This window comes from Myotis daubentonii, chromosome 8, assembly GCF_963259705.1.
Source record: "Myotis daubentonii chromosome 8, mMyoDau2.1, whole genome shotgun sequence".
Taxonomy (NCBI): domain Eukaryota; kingdom Metazoa; phylum Chordata; class Mammalia; order Chiroptera; family Vespertilionidae; genus Myotis; species Myotis daubentonii.
This window is the reverse complement of record NC_081847.1, coordinates 32663176-32685656: the sequence shown is the minus strand read 5'-3', so window position 1 is coordinate 32685656 and position 22481 is coordinate 32663176. Positions and strand designations below refer to the sequence as shown.

The 22481-nt window shown below is 42.8% G+C and overlaps 1 protein-coding gene across 2 annotated transcripts; it reads left to right on the top strand.

Annotated features, from left to right (window-relative positions):
* Positions 1 to 2415: 2415 nt before the first annotated feature.
* Positions 2416 to 22016, top strand: LOC132239444 (KRAB domain-containing protein 5-like). 2 transcript variants are annotated; one of them, XM_059705756.1, is made up of 6 exons: positions 2417 to 2613; positions 6107 to 6270; positions 12847 to 12973; positions 13324 to 13419; positions 18796 to 18869; positions 19720 to 22016. In XM_059705756.1, exons 2-6 carry the CDS (start codon positions 6256 to 6258, stop codon positions 20740 to 20742), a joined length of 1335 nt encoding a protein of 444 aa, XP_059561739.1. In that variant the 5' UTR covers positions 2417 to 2613; positions 6107 to 6255; the 3' UTR covers positions 20743 to 22016. The 2 variants fall into 2 exon arrangements, with proteins under 2 accessions (XP_059561740.1, XP_059561739.1); XM_059705757.1 differs by lacking the exons at positions 18796 to 18869; positions 19720 to 22016 and having other exon boundaries at positions 2416 to 2613; positions 13324 to 13885.
* Positions 22017 to 22481: the final 465 nt, after the last annotated feature.

Genomic DNA, 22481 nt, shown 5'->3' with positions numbered 1-22481 from the left:
CAGTGCTATTCATCAGGCATGGTGTCAGATTCCTCGCATCACCTTTCAACATCTCGTGGAGTCAGTGCCAAGAAAAGTCGCCGCAGTATTGAAGGCAAAAGGTGGCCCAACAAAGTACTGATGGGGTGGTCATAATAATCTGGCCACTCAGTGTGTGTGTGTGTGTGTGTATATATATATATGTGTGTGTGTATATATATATGTGTGTGTGTATATATATGTGTGTGTATATATATAATATATATATAAATATATCTCCCACGTTCAAAGGCTGTTAAATCACATTGTTTACCCATATCTTCAGAAAAAAATCACTTCTGTCATGGTAAACAACCTGCTTCCCTATTTATAATGGTCTGGCCCTCTAGCAACTTCAGCGCGAAATTATAACTAATTTGCCTAAAAACGTCAGGTGGTCATAATAATCTGGCCATTCAGTGTGTGTGTATATATATATATATTCTTGTGGCGGGCCCCTTGGGGTGGGCTTTGCAGCTCCGCCCAAGTCAGTTAGAACGGGGCTTGTAAAATTAGTTTAATAGATACTGAATTAGGCTGTACGCCCCCAAAGTTGCCCCCCTATTTTCCTTCTCAGTATTCTATACAGAAAAGTCAATGACAAATGAATTACGAAATCACAAAGGTCTACCTCAACAAAGGTATTTGAGTTTATCATTCCCCTCAAGTGCCGAATATGTAAAGGACAATACAATTTATATCTATTTTGTAAAAGTTGTTGCTGTATTTAAAAAACAACAACACCATGGATGGTGACCTAAATTATCACATGCTTCATCCTTCCAGATCTTGTCCTTATAAAATTCAAGGGTGAGTGGGGAATAGGAGTGGGAATGGTGTTCTGATAGATGTCGGTCTGTGAAGGCTTGTTTCACAAAGGTAGAATTTTGAGTTTTACATTTAAATTTGCATCTCCTGCACAGTCTCCTTTCCTTGCTTCACGAAATTGCTTACTTGGATGGTTCCTCCATCCAATTACTGTTTCACCACAACTCGCTATGGAAGTCCAGGTTCCCAGAACCCAGAGCTGGAGTTCAGCCGCATCTCAGCCAAGATGCGCAGGCATGTCCACTGCCGGGAGCCGGTCCATCCTTGCTGTTTCAAGGGACCTGGCATATATGGCATACGGTTCTTAATATGTTTGCTCACCTTCTTGGTGCTGTGTTTTAACCAAGGTCACCTCTCCGAGAAAGGTTGAATCCCCAGGTAGGGATTTTCCCCTGAAGTTAGGGAGGGAATAAAACCCCTCAACTAAGTGCCAGGCGGGTAATTAATCACTTTAACTATGAACAATCATGCTTAAGCTACATAATCTTTACTCCCTGGAATGGAGATAAGAAACGCCCTAACCTTTGTAATAGAGATTGATAGGATTGAATCAACTGGTATAAATACAGATGTAACAAGACAGCAAGACACAGAACTTAGAACACAGAATTTAGAAGTCAGAACTCAGAAGACAGGACCAAGAGAGACAGAACCTACAGGGAACCAGGAGATGGAGGAGCTTCGCTGGAGAGAACATGGCAAGGGATCCTGGACTGAACTTAACTACAGAAATTGGCAAGAGAGCCTGACTAGAACCTGGTGACCGAACCTGGCTGGAGATCTCAGACAGAACCTGGCTGGAGAACCTACCGAGGGAACATGGCTACAGAACCTGACTGGAGATCCTGACCAGAACTTGGCTGGAGATCCTGGCTAGAGATCCTGGATAGGCTGCTGATCAACTGAATGGTGTCTCCATGTCATTCCTTCTTCGCCGACTCCGTCCACACCTTTGGGGACCCCTGGACCCGCTGGGGTTGGACCCCGGCAGTCCACCACTTCACACTAGCAGTTTTGAGTAAATCCATTGTCAGCCTGTTAAAACAAAGACAATTTAACTTTCTTCCTTTCTTTTTTGACAATTTAACTTTCAACATAAGTGGCCCACAGGACTCTCAATTTTACATTACACTGTTTGAAACATGTACTTAAAATGGGCAGGAAATAGCCCTGCTTCACAGGGCACAAAAGAAATTGAGCAAGTTGAGAAATCAGAAAATACAAACTCAGACCCAAGACTGGAGTCCGGGCCCAGCCATACCCGCCCCGCGCCCGCCCCTACGGCCCCCCACCCCGCGCGGAGCTGACCCTGGCCATCATTCTGGGGGCCTGGCTCCACCCGCCTGCCATCAGGCGGCTCTGGGCCCAGTTCCACCACATTCTTTTCCCGACCCTGTCACACTCTTCCACCCGCTGAACCACTTTTGCTGAGGCCAAACCAGTTTCGTCGACCCCCATCCCAACGCCCCGCCCCGGACGCAGCCGGGCCCGCCCCTCTCTGGGTGCGCCTTTCCCGGTAGGACGGCTCCGCCCCGCCCCGCCCGCTGCTGCTCACGTCCCATCCGGGCCCGCCCCATCCTCTCCGGTCTCCACCGCCCTGGCCGCGTGTCTTGCGCACCCGGGAGCTGCTCAGACAGAGGGAAGGTAACTATGCGGATTTTTTGGTCTTTCTCCTTTAAACCCGAGCATCTCTACCCAAGGTCCTGTACAGATGAATCCTGGGGCCGCGACGGACTTTGAAATCCCAAACCCGCGTCTCCAAGGGCGGTAAGTCTCGCGTCCCCGTGAAAGGTTGGAATCCTTAGGGCTTTGCTTTTGAAACGGAATTTTTGGATTGGAACACGTGGTGTTCCCCTGGACTGGAACCCTGATTCTCTGTCCGCGGGAATTGAAGAGTGAATCCACGGACAGGAAGTGGTATAGCGAAGATGGAGATTTATTGAGAACAAGTACACACTCCCACGTGGGGAGGGGGAAAGGGTCCCACTGAGTTCCTTTTCCCTTTGGCTTATAAAGGCTGCAGATCCTAGTGCCTTGATATCCCCTCTGACTGGTCACTGTTCCCTTAGACAGCTTACTACAGTTGTAAGGCCAGAGAAAATTCCCCCCCTTCCTCCACCCTGACTGACCTTTCCGGTAAGCTCTGGTTTAGCAAGCTCTGATCTAGTCACAGCAGAGGTATTTTATCTCTTCCTGGGATCGGTCTGTGCAAACCAGACCACCCTTGCCCCTTAGAAAATGAGTCAACTGCAAACGCAGGTCTGCCCCCCCCTTAGGAGATGAGTCTACTGTTAACTGTTAACCTAGTTCCCTGTTTTTCCGGCCACCTGCGTGTGGTTTTTGCCTTTATAAACTCATGTTCTGCAATTGCTCAGGGCTCCAGTCAGCCAGCACTTCCCTCGTGTTGCTGTCTGTCTGCCTGAGAGCCCCTGCGCTGCGCTTGTAATAAAGAACCTCTTGCTTTTGCATCAAGTTTCGGTCTCTGCGTTTGACTTGGGGTCGTCGCCCCCTCCGTCGGACTCACCGGGGGTCTTGGGACCTTACACAGTAACTCCTAGGCTCAAAGGTCCAACCTCACGTGGGACATGTGAAGTCCTCCACCCCCCCCCCCCCCCCCCCCGCCTTCCTTATTGTTTTTCTGTTCCCTTCGGGCTTTTTCTCCTTCTGGATGAAGGGCTTCCTTCTCTCTATTTTGTAAATACAGACGTGTTGCTGTTCCCAGCTCCCTCATTCTATGGAAATATGCCTGTTGCAGCTTTTCAGCTTCCCTATTCTATGGAAATGTACCTTCTGCTGCTCTGCAGCCCTGTGCTTCCTCCATGGTCCCCTTAATTTCTAAAATTTCCTAAAACCTGTTTTTTTTCACCCCCCCACCCCCCAAAATTCCTGTTTCACTTTTGCGTTGAGGTTTCCCTTAATTTCTGGTTACATTCTTTCTGCATCCGCCCTGCCTCTGCACTTTCCTTCTTGGGGCCACTGCACACCGCCTGCCTCGATGGTTTTCTTGCCTAAAACCTCCCACTGGAGAGCCTTCCCACCCCAGGCCATTTAAAGTCCTGGGAGATAGACTCAAACCCTCCTTCAGCCTCGGACTCTCTAGGCCAGTTAAGGCCTGGATTCCTTCCTGGCTTGGGATTCTGCAGACTCCCCCCCAACTCTCCATTTAGTATCTAAAAGGCCAGATGCCAAGGAAGGGCACACATTTCTGTGAGACGGGATTTAGGCTAGAAAAGCACTGGGTGTCCCAGTGTTACCCGTCAGGGTCTAGTAGTGTGTGGGTTCTTTTCACAACCTGAGTCCAGGTGGCTTTGAGAGTAGCTGGGGACAGTAAAATGAAATAAGGCCTTAGGATAAAAGGTAACTGTAAGAAGGGAGTCTTACTCTGTGGATCGACGACACCCCCAATCAACGGCAGGAGGCGTCACTTGATGCAAACAGCAAGAGGCTTTATTCCAGCGCGCTGGGGCTCAACTCGTAACTCACGCAGGAGCAGAGGAGTCGAGCCCCGAGCAGAAAGTCTTACAAGTATATATAGGCAAAAACCACACATTGGGAGGGGTTACACACGGAAGGGGGGAAGAGGGGAACAAAGGAATTCCAAGGGGGAACTGGGCTCCTTAATAACGTGTTTCATGACAGGGCTTAAGCTTAGTCAACAGTCCCATCTGGTAATCTCATATCCAGTTTTTCTTAACTGTCAGAGCGCTGTTTGCTCTGCTTGCTCTTTGCTCGGGGCTGTTTCCTGGGACAGCTTTAAGGGCTTTGTTCCCATCACTGGCGGGGGACCTTGGGGAGTTGAGATAAAACAGGCAGCTTTTAAACATTTTTATTCTTTCAGAACCTAAGCCCCGCTGCTTTGTATTTGGGGGTCACTTGGAGAAAGTGAACATGAATGGCGTATGAGCAATCTCATATAGTGACAGTCTTCTAGACTGTGCTCCCTCAGTTCATTTTCAAACAAAGCTGTGATGGAAACACTTTTCTGCACCTGGTCCCTTAGGGTTTGAGGCACCTGTGGACAGGGCATCACAGAGTATGTTCTCCTGTTGTACATGTGTCCCATGGGAGGGGACTGGGTGAAGAACTGGGGACAGGGTAGTTGGGGAAGGGTGCTGAGGGCAACCCTGGGTTTCTTCTCCCCTGGTGCATCTGCACAGTATCCAAGGATCTGGCCATGCCCATTCCAGGACAACCCTACCTCTATGTCGTGTCTGTTTCCTTCCCACGTCCCGCGTGGGTCAGGGTTCAGGATCTGAAAGAGGAGCCGCACACAAATGAAAGAGAAAAGACACGAGATAATTTGAAATATTGGGGAGACAGGCGGGCAAGTCCAACTCAAGGAGAAGGACTTCCGCCGATGCTCAGGCCGCTCCAACCTTTTATTTTGTCTGGGGTAGCCCTAGGGTAAGGAGGTTTGTCTGGGGTAGCCCTAGGGTAAGGAGGTTTGTCTGGGGTAGCCCTAGGGTAAGGTGGTTTGAATGACACACGGATTAACTCATTGGTCTACACAAGTATCTAAGGAATTCAGTGAACTAAGGTGGGGATGATGTTTCAGCTACCATTATCTAGATTAACTGGGTGGTGTCTAAATTAACTGGGTGGTGCACAGTCCTGACGTTTTCTAGGACTTTCAAAGGTTATTAGCTTTTGGGGGTCTCTGTCTATACTCAGCTAGTGAAGACAGTAAATGGTTTCCTGCACCTCTAGGAATCCACCCTGGGAGTCTGCGCTCTAGACATTCCTGTCCCAACTCCTCACACTACTCAGATTTCAGATGGGTTGGGTCATTTGGATTCAAAACGAGGCTAGTATTTATCAGAAGAGCTATCTGCCCCGGTGCATTTATGAGAGTTGAGAGCAGGCTTTGGCCCAGGGCAGGTAACAGGGTTCTCTTTTGGGTTCGGGAGGAACAGAAGTGCAGCCCACATTCTCATTGCTGGGTTGGAAATTGTGCACATCTGTGGGCTCGGAGAGCAAGGGAAGACAGACAGGAGAGAACAACAGTTTGGTCTTCATGTAACATCTCATTGTTTCTTGATTTCAGAGAGGAAGGGAGCGGGAGAGATAGAAACATCAATGATGAGAGAGAATCATTCATCGCTGCCTCCTGCACGCTCCCTACTGGGGATCGAACCTGCAACCCAGGCATGTGCCCTTGGCCAGAAAGGAATCTGGGACCCTTCAGTCCGCAGACCAACGCTCTATCCACTGATCCAAACCTGCTAGGGCTCATTGTTTCTTATTCTCTTCTGTGACAAAGGGCAGGGGAGTGTGAAATTTTTCATCATTCAAGTCCTTCTGCCTGTGAGTTTTGGTGGAAGCACGGCATATCCTCAAGATGCAGGTGTGATTGGTCAACATAGAGTCGCCTGAGAAAACGACCCAGAGCAGGAGGAGGAAGAGGACAATATGGCTGCTTCTCAGGTAAACGCTCTGTCTTGGCTCAGTTCTGTGTCTGCTTTTCCTTCTAAAGTTCACGGATGTAGGTGGTGCAGACCTGCGGACCTTTGCTTCTCTATTTCTGATGATCCTGCCACAGGAAGTTTGTTTTCAACTACTAACTTTTTTTCCTTATAGCTGTCCAAGTTTCCTCTTTCAAAATCGTCACCATAGGATATATTCTCCACACCCCGCCACACACACACACACACACACACACACACACACACACACTGATTCTAGAGAGTGGAAGGGAATAAGGAGGGAGAGAGAGAGAGACATCTTCTTGAAAGAAACATGTGGGCTGGTTGCCTCCCACATGCACCCCTACCGGTGTCAGGGAACCTGCCACCGAGGTAGGTGCCCTCAACCTGGACTCTAACCCGCATCCTTTCTGTCTGGGGCAGATGCTCTAATCACGGAGAATGGCAGGGCCCAAGTTCCCTCTTTAAAATGTTAATGTCATTTGGGGTTTTGGGTTCTCCAAGATAGAATTCAAGAGGAGCTACCAGAGAAATTTCTGGGCATATTTTCTTAGGCTTTTGCTAAAGTATAAGGGAGATGACACAGAAGAAAGGAAGGGCCTCTGAGCTGACTCAGGGGCTGGCTCTGCTTGGCGGCCATAACAAGCTTGGGACACATAGGAGGGTGGTTGGAAAAGGCCTGCTGGTGGTTACTTGCTTTTCCAACAGGGTTACCTGGTAGCGCCTGCGCTGTGAGGGAAAGATGGCAGGGTGGTCACTAGAGCCACCCCAGGAAGTTCAGGTAGCAGTCAAGCCTTCATCAACTGCTCAAGTACATCAGCAGTTCCAACATCTGCAAGGAAGCAGGCCTTTAGGAGGGAGATAAAGTCAGCTACCTCTGCGTTTTTGTCCACAGCTTTCTGTCTGTCGTGTCCATCCAGGTCCCACATAGGAATCTCACCAAAAGTTAATGACCATTGTGTGGGAGGAAGATACTTTCTTCTACCTTCAAGGTTCTCTCAGCTGGCCTAATCAGAAAGGGGATATGTATGGGAGCTGCACACACATGACAGAGTCAGAGACCCCACATGCAAGAGAGGCTCAGAGACTGAAAGGGAAATTTAGCATATGAGACAGTCTGAGCCTGGGATGAGGTAATGCACTTTGAAACTTCAGAAGATCTTTGACTGGAGATCACATGTTCAGGAGGTATTAGTTTGCCTACCACCTAGATAGGTAAAAAGTCATTATTGGTTTTGACACTTATCATGGGCCAGGCTTCGAATTTAAATTCTTCTGGGTAGTTCAGGGGGAGAGCAGAAGCTTCTCTTGAGCCCATAGGGTCTTGGTCCCTTCAGCTCAACATAATCTACCTACTGTTGAAGCACATCTTAGGGTGCCTTGTTTTGAACCCCTACCTTCAACTCTTGGAAACATTTTTGTGTGTGTGACAGACCAACATGGGAAGGCACTGATATCCAAGATCCCTATAGAGATGAGATGTGAAGTGTAGATGGGAGATGTAGGTTTTAGATTTCGTATGGCTGCAACATCTGCTCTGTAGAACAGGATTGAGACACTGCACATTTAACCAGGCCCCGATTAGATCAGATGGTTCTGAAAGAAAAATCGTTGCAAGAGACTTGCTCACTACGTTGATAAGAAGGAATTACTTTTTAAAAAATAAATATATTTTTATTGATTTGAGAGAGGAAGGGAGAGGGAGAGAGAGAGAGAAACAATGGTGAGAGAATCATTGATAGGCTGTTTCCTGCACACCCCCCACACTGGGGATTCCTAACCGGGAATCGAACTGTGACCTAATAGTTCATAGGTCAGCACTCACCCACCAAGCCACACCGGCCGGACAGAAAGAAATACTCTTTAAATCAGTGGTTTCCAAACTTTTTTTGGCCGTGCCCCACCTAAGCATCTCTAAAATCCTGATACCCCTCCTGTGACATATAATTCTTATTATTCAAAAAGTGAACTTCTATTCCTGTGGAGGAAGCCTAAAAGGCCATTAACTTGGTCTAAACAATCTTCCAAAGAACATGGCATCCATGAAAGAGAAAAGTAAAAGAATGAAAGGACAATCGAAATACTGAGGAAGAAATCACTAAGGAATTGTTAAAAATACTAATGCTATGAAGTGATATGAAAAAAATAGCAAATAAAGTTTCAAAACATAATAGATAACTGAAATGGATAAATATGTCACAATATATATTCATATACTCTACATGAAGTCCCTAGAACCATAAGAAATGCAAAAAATACATTGTTAACTCATTCTTGAATTTCCCCTCTTAAAGTCAAATTGCCCCACATTGGGACCCCTGCTTTGAATGCACTGTTCGATTTACAGAGCCTGGGAGGTATATGTGGATGGAAATCTGTATAAGCCAGCGGTTCTCAACCTGTGGGTCACGACCCTTTTGGGGGTCGAACGACCCTTGCACAGGGGTCGCCTAAGAAAATCGGAGAACACGTAGAATTACATATTGTTTTTGTGATTAACCAGTATGCTTTAATTATGTTCAATTTGAAACAATGAAATTGGGGGTCACCACCACATGAGAAACTATTACAGGGTCGCGGCATCAGGAAGGTGCAGGTGTTCTCTGCCAAATTCCTGAGCTACAGAGTTAAATTTTTAAAAAAAGTATGTTTATTGATTTCAGAGAGGAAGGGAGAAGGAGAGAGAGAAACATCAATGATGAGAGAGAATCATGGATCGGCTGCCTCTTGCACCCCCTCTACTGGGGATGGAGCCTGCAACCCAGGCATTGAACCTGGGACCCTTCCGTCCACAGGCCGACGCTCTATCCACTGAACCTAACCAGCTAATAAACTTCAGGGTAATTTGTTGACATGAAAATTTTATTTTGTATTGCATTCAGTGTGTACATTATTTCCATTTGTATGTCTTGGTTTTTGCAGAAAATGCTAATGTTGAGCTCTTCTTTCTTACCTTCTTGTTTCTATTCTTTACAATTACAACAGCTGTGTACATTCATGAGGGTTGTGTCTGTGTGCTGGTCTTTGTTCTTTCTGACAGATTCCAGGTAAAGTTTGGAATAACACCCAGGCTCTACCAAATGCTGGATGTTTTACAAAATTTTCTCATAAAAAAGAAACAATCGCCATGGCTCAGTTGGTTGAGTAGTGACCCTGAGAGGTCACTGCTTCAGTTCCCAGTAAGGGCACATGCCCGGGTTGCCGGTTCAATCCTTGGTAGGGGGCATGCATGAGTCAGCTCATCAATGTTTCTCTCATCGATGTTTTTATCTCTCCACCTTTCACTCTCTCTCTAATCAACAAAAACTTATTTTTTGAAAAAGGAAGAATAATATTATTGTTCTTTGATTACTTTTGAGATTGATTAATATGTATAAAACTGTTAGAACAATGTATTAAAGAAGGACTGTGGCTGTTAGGTTTACTAATCAATGAGATTTGTAAATTCCATAAAACTATTCAAAGTCTTGTATATGAATTGTTTCCTGTGTTTTCTTCTGTGCTATGTAAAGTGCAGCACATGAACCAGACACAGTGGCATTGATAGTCATACGTGAGTTAGATAAACATGTGGAAACTCAGGCCCCACCCCAGAAATCCTTAAAATTTTAGAAGTACTTTATAGTTGTCACTCAGAATGACTTCTCCACCTAAAAAATATATACTGGTACACTTGATCCTCTATGATTCAAACAAAGCACTCAAAAATGAATATGCCTGTGTTGATGCCTTTATTTATTATTGTTATTTTTTAAAACATATTTTTGTGGATTTCAGAGAGGAAGGGAAAGGGAGACAGAGATAGAGACATCAATGATGAGTAAGAATCATTGATTGGCTGCCTCCTGCATTCCCACTCTGTAGTGGAATCAAGCCTGCTACCCGGGCATGTGCCCTGACCGGGAATTGAACCATGACCTTGTGGTTTATAGATTGATGCTCACCACTGAGCCATGATGGCCCGGCTATTTTTAAAATTTGTCTTCTAGAAAAGTAAAGCTTCAACTGTGGTTTTGTGGGTCATATGCCATCCTTTCTCAAAATACATTAGAGAATATTAGTGTCAAAGTGGTGTTATTAGATAACTCAGGATACTTCCCTGGCTCAAAATCAGTTCAGCACTAGCCGGTTTGGTTCAGGGGATAGAGCTCTGGACTGTAGACTGAAGGCTTTCTGGTTTGATTCCAGTCAAGGGCACATACCTTGGTTGCAGGCTTGATCCCAGGCCCTGGGTCGGCCGCATGCTGGAGACAATCAATCCATGTGTTTCTCTCTCTTTGTCTCTCCCTCTCCCTTCCACTCTCTCTAAAAATCAATGGAAAAATATCCTCCGTTGAGGATTAACCAAAACCAAAAACAACAGTTCAATCGAACTGTTTTCTTTTCTTTTTTTTTTTAATTAAATCTTTATTGTTCAGATTATTACATTTGTTCCTCTTTTCCCCCCCCCATAACTCCCCTCCTCCCAGTTCCCGCACCACGCTCCGCCCTCACTCCCCACCCACTGTCCTCATCCATAGGTGCACGATTTTTGTCCAGTCTCTTTTCGCATCTCCCACACCCCTTTCCCCCCCCAAGAATAGTCAGTCCATTCCCTTTTTATGTCCCTGATTCTATTATGATCACCAGATTATTTATTCACTTGATTCTTAGATTCACTTGTTGATAGATGCATGTTTGTTGTTCATAATTAGTATCTTTACCTTTTTCTTCTTCTTCCTCTTCTTAAAGGATACCTTTCAGCATTTCATATAATACTGGTTTGGTGGTGATGAACTCCTTTAGCTTTTCCTTATCTGTGAAGCTCTTTATCTGACCTTCAGTTCTGAATGATAGCTTTGCTGGATAAAGTAATCTTGGTTGTAGGTTCTTGGCATTCATCACTTTGAATATTTCTTGCCACTCCCTTCTGGCCTGCAAAGTTTCTGTTGAGAAATCAGCTGACAGTCGTATAGGTATTCCCTTGTAGGTAACTGAGTTTCTTTCTCTTGCTGCTTTTAAGATTCTGTCTTTGTCTTTTGCTCTTGGCATTTTAATGATGATGTATCTTGGTGTGGTCCTCTTTGGATTCCTTTTGTTTGGGGTTCTCCGCGCTTCTTGGACCTGTAAGTCTATTTCTTTCACCAGGTGGGGGAAGTTTTCTGTCATTATTTCTTCAAATAGGTTTTCAATATCTTGCTCTCTCTCATCTTCTGGCACCCCTATAATTCTGATGTTGGTGCGCTTGAAGCTGTCCCAGAGGCTCCTTACACTATCTTCGTATTTTCGGATTCTTTTTTCATTTTGCTTTTCTGGTTGGGTGTTTTTTGCTTCTTCGCATTTCGAATCTTTGACTTGATTCTTGCGCTCCTCTGGTCTGCTGTTGGGAGTCTGTATAGTAGTCGTTATTTCAGTCAGTGTATGCTTAATTTCTAGTAGGTTCTTTATCATAACATCGAGGGTCTCATTAGTTTTCTTGAGGATCTCACTACATTTATCGGCGGCTTGTAGACAGTTCTAAAGAGACCTTCAAAGTGTGGTTCTGAACTCAATATCCTCCATTGACAGTTTTGTCCTGTTTCTTTGTCTCCGCATTTTTTATGCTTTCTTGGTACACCCCCTAGTGGTCTTTGTGCGCAGTCTTGTTGAAGTTGAGCCTTGATTGTTGATGGCAATACCGGGGGTGATTTGACCTCCAGGCTAACTGGCTATGAGAGTCAGCTGTGTCTGCAGTGAGAGAGCTTCTGTGCTGGATCTCTAGGGCGGTGCTAATCTAGCATTTGCCTGAGGCTATCCGGCAAATGGCTCTGTGCAGGGCTTGGGCGGGGCGGAGCGAGCAGTTATGGCTGCTCTCAGTTCCGTCCCTAGGGGCTCTGCCTCACAGAGTCCCAGCAACCACTGCAAACTTCAGAGAGAAAGCTGCCTTCGAGTTCCGACCAAAGCCAGACAGTCCCGCTTCTCCCGTTTGAGTCTGGGTCCCTAGAGACTCGCCCGGATCTGGAGCTCAGAGTCTGAAACTCCCTCCCGATTGAAAACAACAACCTCGCCCTCCGCCGCCAGCCCGCTCGCTCGCACTCCGCACCTGAGTATTTCACTTCAGCACTGCGCCTCCTCTGAGTCTGGGTATGATATTCTCTTTCCTCCTAGTTGTAGAATTTCCACTCAGCCAGCCTTCCCGTGGTTCTGGATGATGTCCGTTCCGTCTTTTAGTTGTTTTTTGAAGTGGTTGTTCAAGGCAGGAATCTCCGGCGTTAACCTATGCCGCCATCTTGGTTTCTCCGAACTGTTTTCTTTTTTAAAAAAAATACATTTTATTGATTTTTTACAGAGAGGAAGAGAGAGGGATAGAGAGTTAGAAACATCGATGAGAGAGAAACATTGATCAGCCGCCTCCTGAACACCCCCCACTGGTGGTGCACGCAACCAAGGGACATGCCCTTGACCAGGATCAAACCCGGGACCCTTGAGTCCGCAGGCGGACGTTCCATCCACTGAGCCAAACCGGTCAGGGCTCGAACTTTTTTCTTATTGGGTGACATTATGACCTCTGCCCATGGTCACTTGAGTAGCGTTTGTTTGTTTTTTCTTTTAATTTCAGGGGCACTTGACCTTCAGTGATGTGGCCATAGAATTCTCTCAGGAGGAGTGGGCGTGCCTGGACCCAGCTCAGCGGAAACTGTACAGGGACGTGATGTTGCAGAACTACAGGAACCTGGTATTCCTGGGTGAGGACCGCTTCCTTCCAGAATTTCTCCTCCACCCGCAGGGTTTTGTTTTCTTCATTAGCACAGTGTCTGCTTGTAGCTTCTGCTTTTTATGATAGAGTTTCAGATCCGTGTTAGTAAGGAAAGCAACTGGGGTTTTGCTGGTGTACTTGCAAGTGGAAATCAGAATCTGAAAACTTTAAATGTAGTCTCTAGTATGGTAAAGGTGAGATCAGAAAATAATATTTTGGGGAAATGTTTTCTAGACTATTCTGATATTCTACAATATCCTGTCTTCTCCCTTGAGCTCAGTATATATTTGAAATTGGAGAGTCTCCTTTAAAATTCCTGTTCCTTTTTCTCATAAACAGGTCTTGCTGTGTCTAAGCCAGACCTGGTCACCTTTTTGGAGCACATGAAGGAGCCCTGGGAATTGAAGAGAAAAAGAACAGTATCCATCCACCCAGGTAGGTGGGAATGAAGGAAGCAGATGACCCAGATGAGAGGCCAAGGTTGACAGAGGAAGCCAGACCTTAAACTATGGTTTGGGAAGCTTGGCTTCAATGGAAATGATTTTTGAGAGGGTATATTTGGGTGAGGTATATTTCTTTTTAATCTTTTATATCTCATGTAATTAATTTGTGAGGGAAGCAGTTGAGATACTAGAATTTAGTTCTCACAAACCAGGAACACTAGAGATAGGTGTCCAAGTTGTCTTATTTCTCCTTCTGTTTGATCAGGTCTGTTGCTGATAGTTCTATTGTATATTTAAATTCAGGTACTGGGTCCTTCAGCTCCCAATATATGTGTTTTTTTTTCTTATACTTTCTGTCGCATTTTATTTTTCCCATGCTTAGTTTTGATGATAATATTTAGATTTTTATGTTTTCTATATTTTGCAGTATTTCCCCTTTATGTTGGTTTATTTGAGATCTTTTTTTAAAAAATATATTTTATTGATTTTTTACGGAGAGGAAGGGAGAGAGATAGAGAGCTAGAAACATCGATGAGAGAGAAACATCGATCAGCTGCCTCCTGCACATCTCCTACTGGGGATGTACCCGCAACCCAGGTACATGCCCCTGACCGGAATCGAACCTGGGACCTTTCAGTCCGCAGGCCGACGCTCTATCCACTGAGCCAAACCGGTTTCAGCATATTTGAGATCTTTGTCAGGTAATTAACAGATGTTATCTAACTTAGGGCCAGTATATGGAGATTTATTTTGTTCCTCGGGCTGGACTGTTTTTCTGTTTCTTCGTAAGCCTTGTGATCTTTTGCTGCTACTTAAGGTCATTAGAAGCAGCACATTCTTTATGAAATTGCTTTGTACAAGACAACCCAAATAATTAGCTGTGGTAGATTGTTTTTGTTCGGTTGTGTTTACTATTTTATTTTATTTTTATTTATTTTTAAATATATTTCATTGATTTTTTACAGAGAGGAAGGGAGAGGGATAGAGAGTTAGAAACATCGATGAGAGAGGAACACTGATCAGCTGCCTCCTGCACACTCCCCATTGGGGATGTGCCCGCAACCAAGGCACACGCCCCTGATGGGAATCGAACCCGGGACCCTTGAGTCCGCAAGCCGACGCTCTATCCGCTGAGCCAAACCGGTCAGGGCTGTGTTTACTATTTTAAATATATTTTTATTTATTTCAGAGAGGAAGGGAGAGAGAGAGAGAGATAGAAACATCATGATGAGAGAGAATCATGATGAGCTGCCTTCTACATGCTGCCCCAGGGAATCAAACCTGATCTCCTGGTTCATAGGTCAAAGCTCAACCACTGAGCCATGCCAGCCTGTCAGCTGTGGTAGATTTTTTTGCCTGTATATCCCATATTTTACTTTTTTAATTTAAATTCTTTATTGTTTAAAGTACTACAGATGTCTCCTTTCTGCCCCCCCCCCCCCCCCCCCCACTGTGCTAGATTTTTAATGGCCTGTCAAACCTATTCTGGAAAGTGTAATTGGAGTGTGTGTGTGAGTGTTTGTGTTTCATTCATTTTCTATTTTCAATTATAATTGCAAGTACAATATTATATTAGTTTCAGGTGTACACTGCAATGAATAGACATGATATAGTTTTTGGCCTGGGGCTACTTAGCAAGTGGTATGGGGCACACTAGGGCCAGCTGATGCTTATTTGACATATTGTAGTAAAGACTGAAGCTCAAGCCAATCAGGCTGTTTGTATGGAAGAGCCAGTGGAAACAGCTTGGGTCGCCCCACAAGCTGATGGGGCGGGTGGTCAGGAAATCTTCCGGGTGGGGTGAAAAGTCTGAGACAGGTCGATGGAGACTCACCTATGGCCCCTATCTGATAGCCATTTGCGGGGAAAGTTTCTGAAAAGGAACAATGGCTTCTATCAGATCTTATGTCTGGGAGAAAGCTCCTCCTCCTGCTCTCTCCCGTATGCAAGACATTTCAGTTCCTCCCTGTATGTCTCTCATGCCAAGCTGCATCCATAGCACTCAGAAGGCATGAGTCTGAGTAAGCCTGAGCACGAGCCCTTTAAGAGGAGCTGCCTGGGTTTCCATCCACTCTCTGACTCACTCAGCCACAATCACTGCTGGTTTTTACAGCCATAGTAATGGTCACATCTCTGCTCTGCTTTGGAACCCTGGGCTGGTGGCCTGGGACCGTTCACTCCTCAAACATGACTTCTGCAGCAGAAATATATCTCATGATTTTTATCAACATGGGACCAACCCATTCTGTGACTTTGCCCCAGTCCCAGTCTCAATGAAAGTTCTTCTTTATATTCTCAGTTTTAAAACTTAATTCAGCCAGGTCTGTGGCATTTCTGAATTATGGTTTAGTTGTATATTTTATGTGGTTGCGGGAGGATGCCAGTGCCGGAATTACCTACACTGCCATCTTTTTTTTCTTTTTATCTTTATTTTTGAAAGTATTACATAGGTTCTCCTTTCCCCCCCATTAACCTCTTCCAGCCCACTCCCATCCTCCCCCACAAGCCCTCACCACCCCATTGTCTGTGCCCACAGGTTATGCATATATGCATACAAGTTCATTGGTTGATCTCTTCCTAGCCACCCTCCCCTGCCTTCCCTCTGGGGTTCAAAAGTCTGTTTATACTTCTGTGACTCTGGGTCTATTTTTGATCATCAGTTTATTTGGTTCATTAGATTCCACATATGAGTGAAATCATGTGGTACTTAACTTTCTGTGAATGGATTATTTCACTCAGCATAATACTCTCCAGGTTCAACCATGCTGTTGCAAATGGTAAGAGTTCTTTCTTTTTTATTACCTCGTGGTATTCCATTGTATAAATGTACCATAGTTTTTTTATCCACTCATCTGTTGATGGGCCCTTAGGCTGTTTCTAAGTCTTAGCTATTTGTAAATTGCACTGCTATGAGTATAAGAGTGCATATGTTCTTTCTGATGAGTGTTTCAGGTTTCTTAGGATATGATATATTCCTAGAAGTGGAATGACTGGGTCAAATGGGAGTTCCATTTTTAATTTTGTGAGGAAACTCACTGCATACTGTTTTCCACAATGGCTGCACCAGTCTGCATTCCTACCAGCAGTATACTAGGGTTCCTTTTTCTCCACAACCTCACCAACACTTGTCATTGATTGATTTGTTGATGATAGCCATTCTGACTGGTATGAGGTGATATGCCATTGTTGTTTTGACATGCATTTCTCAGATGATTAGTGACTTTGAGCATTTTTTCATGTCTCTTGGCTTTCTGTATGTCCTCTTGTGCCAGTATCAGGCTGTTTTGAGTACAATGGCTTTGTAGTATAACTTGATATCTGGTATTGTGATACATCCTACTTTTTTCTTCTTTCTCAAGATTGCTGCAGCACTTCAGGGTCTTTTTGGTTCCATTTAATTTTTGGAGTGTTGGTTTTAGATCTGTGGAATATGCCCTTGGTATTCTAATAGGAATTGCATTGAATCTGTAGATTGTTTGGGTAGTATGGATATTTTAATGATGTTGATACTACCAATCGATGAACATGGTATATATTCTTCCACTTTTTTATATCTTCCTCTACCTCTTTTTTCAATGTCCTGTAGTTTTTCAAGTACAGGTCTTTTACCTCCTTGGTTAAGTTTATTCCTAAGTATCTTAATTTTTTTGTTGCAATTGTAAATGGGATTGTTATTTTAGTTTCTCTTTCTGAGAGTTCACTATTATTAAAATGAAATCGATTTTTGCATGTTAAATTTGTATCCTGCTATGTTTTTGAATTCAGTTATTAAATTTAGTAGTTTTTTGATGGACTCTTCAGGGTTTTCTATGTACAGTATCATGTCAACTGTGAATAGAGTTTTACTTCCTCCTCTCCAGTTTGGGTGCCTTTTATTGCTTCTTGTCTGATCACTATGGCCAGGACTTCCAGAACTATGTTGAACAAGAGTAGTAAAAGAGGGCATCGCTGTCTTCTTAAGGGAAGTGCTTTTATTTTTTGCCTATTGAGTATGATATTGGCTGTTGGTTTGTCATATATGGCCTTTATTATTTGGAGATATGTTCCCTCTATTCCCAGTTTGCTGAGTTTTTATCAGAAAAGGGTGGTGGATTTTGTCCAATGCTTTTTCTGCATCGATTGATATGATCATGTGATTTTTGTCTTGCAATCAGTTTATGTGCTATATCACATTTATTGATTTCCAAATATTGTACCAGCCTGGCATCCCTGGAATGAATCCCACTTGATCATGATGAATGATCTTTTTAATGTATTGCTGGATCCGGGTTGCTAAAATTTTGTTGAGGATTTTAGCATCTATGTCCATCAGGGATATTGGCCTGTGATTCTCTTTCTTTGTCATGTCGTTATTTGGGTTTGGAATTAGGGTGATGGTGGCCTCATAGAAAGAGTTTGGAAGTGATCCTACCTCTTGAAATTTTTGGAATAGCTTGAGTACAGGTGTCAGTTTTTCTTTGAATATTTGGTAAACTCCCCTGTGAATCCGTCTGGACCAGGGCTTTTGTTTGCTGCATCTTGACCAGAAGCATGTGTGTGTGTGTGTGTGTGTGTGTGTGTGTGTGTGTGTGTGTGTATTTTGTAAGTTCCCAGTTTAAAACATAATTTGATTTCACATCTTTCCATTTCTGATGTCTTTCTTCAGCATTGCAGTCTCTCTGGTGTTTGAACAATTACTCTCTTACCTTCTTAGCCACCATAATGCAGTCACAGTATATTAACATTTCCTTTAAATCTGTGTCATTCAAAAGAGAAACAAGTTCCTCAGGCAGTTGTAAAAAATCCAGACTACTGGAGACACAGTACACTCATTGATTTCTATTCTGAGAAGAAACTGAGACTTGGGAGTTATCCCACAGTTATTTTGTAGTATGTCACAAAGGGTGAGTAGGTATTGTAGGCAAATGTAGGTAACTTGTTTTTCTCTTTGATAATGAATTTTTTAATTTGTGCTTTCTGGTGAGTATTGTGGTCTTTGAACTGGCCTCTGAAGCAATTTAAAAGGTAATTGGGTCAATTAACATCTCCATGGAGGAAAAAAGTTGTGCTTCCTATTCTGCCATCTCACATTAGAATTTAAAGAATATTTACTTGCAGAAACCGGTTTGGCTCAGTGGATAGAGCGTCGGCATGCGGACTGAAAGGTCCCAGGTTCGATTCTGGTCAAGGGCATGTACCTGGGTTGTGGGCACATCCCCAGTAGGAGATGTGCAGGAGGCAGCTGATGGATGTTTCTCTCTCATCTATGTTTCTAACTCTCTATCCCTCTCCCTTCCTCTCTGTAAAAAATCAATAAAATATATTTAAAAAAAAAAAAAAGAATATTTACTTGAGTGTAGTGTTTCATACTTAATTTGCTATATTTCAGCTCTGTCTTCTCAAGTCACCCAGGGTTTGTTTATAAAGTCAGACGGAGAAGATTCATTCCAGAAAATGCAACAGGTAAGATCTAGCACGAGTGGCACTGAGAATTTACACTTAATGAAAGTTTTGTAATGGGTGAAGTAATATGAAGAGAAAAAAAAGGATGTTCTGATGGATATAATCAAAGTGGGGCAATTACCCTTAATAAAATCGTTGTTGCCTAAGGAGATTAAGTATATAAAACATCTTTGGGGGAAAAATCTTGAAAATATCTACTTTTCATCAGCTATGTTGACAGAGCAATGGTCTCTGAACGTAAAGACCAATAAAATTTAAAAAACATATTTGCTGCCATGGTTAGTGTGGCACGGTTGGTTGGCGTTTTGCCCTATATAATGAACGTTGTGGGTTTGATTCCTGGTCTGGTTGCATGCAGGAGGCCATTGATCGATGTTCGTCACTTTCTCTTTTCCTGTCTCTCTACTTCACTCTCTATAAATATCAATAATCATGTCTTTAGGTTAGGATTAAAATGAATAAAGAAGTGAATAAATAGATATAGATAAATCAATAAATACATACATACATACTTATTACCTAAAGTAAAATTTGGAATATCAGAGAAGTCAGCTAGTCCATTGTGCAAATAATTTTGTGAATGATGTAATGTAGGATTTGATTAAGTTGTCAAATATTGCTAAAATGTAGGTGTTTCTAAAATGAAGGTAAAAATTAGTTTTGCAAATCCCTCAAAGAAGTTTCCATTATTCTTTCATGGAGAAATAGTCACCTGTCTTTCAGAGTGTATACTTTTTGTAAATGTGGGAGGATGTAGATAGGTATCAGAATAGGTAATTGGAAACAACTTTATATGTGCAATGATATTTGAGCCCTCTTTAAAAGATTTTATCTCTTCAATGATTACCAGAGTTCACCTAATGAAGAGAGAAGTAATCAATGCAATGATTACTTTAACGAATGTGGAAGACTTAAGCAACATCTGATAGTTCATTCTGGAGAAAAGCCTTATATATGTGGAGAATGTGGCAAAGATTTCAACTGTTATAAAAGCATTACTCAACATCAGAGAATTCATACTGGAGAGAAGCCTTATAAATGTAAAGAATGTGGCAAAGCCTTTATCCACAGGTCAAGTCTCATTCAACATCAGGTAATTCATACTGGAGAGAACTATTATAAATGTACAGACGTTGGAAACACCTTTAACATGTGTGGAACCCTTAAAGAACATGAGATAATTCATTCTGGAGTAAAGCCTTATGAATGTAAAGAATGTGGCAAAGCCTTTTTCTTGAGCTTAGAACTGGTTCGACATCAGAGAATCCATAGTGGAGAGAAGCCTTATATATGTAAACAATGTGGCAAAGCCTTCACCCGGAGCTTAAGTCTTTCTCTACATGAGAAAACTCATTCTGGAAAGAAGTCTTATAAATGTACAGAAGGTGTTAATGCTTTTAACAAGGGAGCAAGCCTTAAGAAACAGAGAGATCATTCTGGGGAAAAGGGTTATGAATGTAGAGAATGTGGCAAAACCTTTAACTGGAGAGAAAATCTTCGTCGACATCGGGTAATTCATTCTAGAGAACAGCCTTATAAATGTAGTGAATGTGGCAAAGTATTTATGTCGGGCTCACATCTGATTCGACATCAGAGAATTCATTCTGGAGAGAAGCCTTATAAATGTACAGAATGTGGCAGAGCCTTTAATGAGTGTGGAAGCCTTAAGAAACACCAGACAATTCATACTGGAGAGAAGCCTTATAAATGTATGCAATGTGGCAAAGCATTTAGCCGGTCTTCAACCCTTACCCATCATCAGAGAATTCATTCAGGACAGAAGCCTTATATATGTGTAGAATGTGGCAAAGCCTTTACATGGTCTTCACACCTTTCTAGGCATCGAAGGATTCATCAGAGAGAAGCCTTATGAAGGTTGAGTATATGGCAAAGCCTTTACACTGCCCAATTCTTACCAAATACATGAGAAGCTTTAGGGATGTGAGAAGTGTGACAAAGCCTTTAGCCTTGCTCTAGCTCTGTTCAATATTGGGGAATACATGATAAATAGAAGCAATCTAAACAATATGGAAAAAACATCAACCATTGCCCAAACCTCATTAAATATCAGAGACTTCGTACCAGAGAGAATCCTCACAAGTGCATAGAATGTGGTAATGTCTTTATCCAGTGTTGAAACTTTAGTCAATATATAATTCTTGCTGGACTGAAACAATTGAAACATAAAGAATGTCAAAACCTTTAACCATTTATCAAGGCTCACTGAACTTTAATGAATTCATACTAAAAAGAAGCCATACAAATAAAAAATTTCGGCATAGCCTATATTCAGCATTTACATCTTAATTGATGCACGAGAATTCATACTGGAGAGAAACTTTAAAGAATGTAGAAACCCTTTACCTCGACCCAGAGTCTTCCTGAATATCAGAGATTGCCTTTGAAATAAGTGATGAAAATCTTTCCCCCAAATACACATTATAGGAAAGTCTGCAGAATTTGTGCGTGAAAGTGACTTAAAGATGTAGAAAATGTGTGAAAGGAGATAATGCAAATTAATGTAAAATATCGGAGAATTCACATTAGAAACTAGTAAGTCAATAACACTTTTCAAATATGACTTTAAATCAGAATCCTTATTTAAGACAACCTACTAAGGATATTTACATGATTTTTTAGTATAAATCACAATATCAAGGGATGAATGTTAGGACAAACGTAATTTACCTCCATTGTATCCTTTTTTTAGTATAACAGAATTTGTGATTTTTTTAAAAAAAGTATTAATATGATTAATTTATTTCATGATTCTTTGAGTGGTTGTAATGTTATTTCAACCCAAGGCAATACAGTGTGTTTGCAATGCTTTGTTTAGACTATATGTGGACTTAATATGTTCATTAATAAAGATGAAGTAATTATGTTACCAGTGATGTGTAATGAATGAGGTGTTGACATGCCATCAGTCTTAATGGTTCCCACCTTATTCACCATTGTGGGTAACAACTTGTAATCCAGTAGAGTGACATCATTTACTCACAGGCCTTAAACCTTAATGTGTAAAGAGTTTACCCATAATTTATCTTTTTATTCATTGTACCTGCTGGGACATTATGATGGTTACAAAAAATATCTAATGGGATTGTTTTTTTTTTAAGAGTTTATATAAAAGTGTGTGGTGTTTCAGTGTTGTCATTTATTTTGTATAGCTAAAACATTTTGAAATGAAATCCTAATGCACACAGACACCAGATTCCAGTGTAATAAGTGAATGTAAGTTTTTGATATGACTTCTCCAGCAGTCCTTGTGAACAATAGTCTTTTGTGCATCTCAGGGCCTTCAATTTGTATGCCCCTTATGTAAGGTTTCTGAAGAGCTAGCCAAACCTTGCTGATTATGCTTTGAGTTGAACAATCTGGACCTAGGTCGAGAACCCCAAGGTACTCCACATAGTGATCCTAATGCAGACCTACTCTGTGTGTACTGCCACTCTCTTCCTGCATCCTGTCTTGCCCTGTGTTAGCCCCTGCAGGCGTGCCGTGTACTTCCTCCATGAGTTATAAACTTTTATTTCCAGTTTATCTGTGGTCTTTTGGGAAAATGCTGGACACCATCCAGTACCAGGGAGGTTTCCTTAACAAATGCTAATT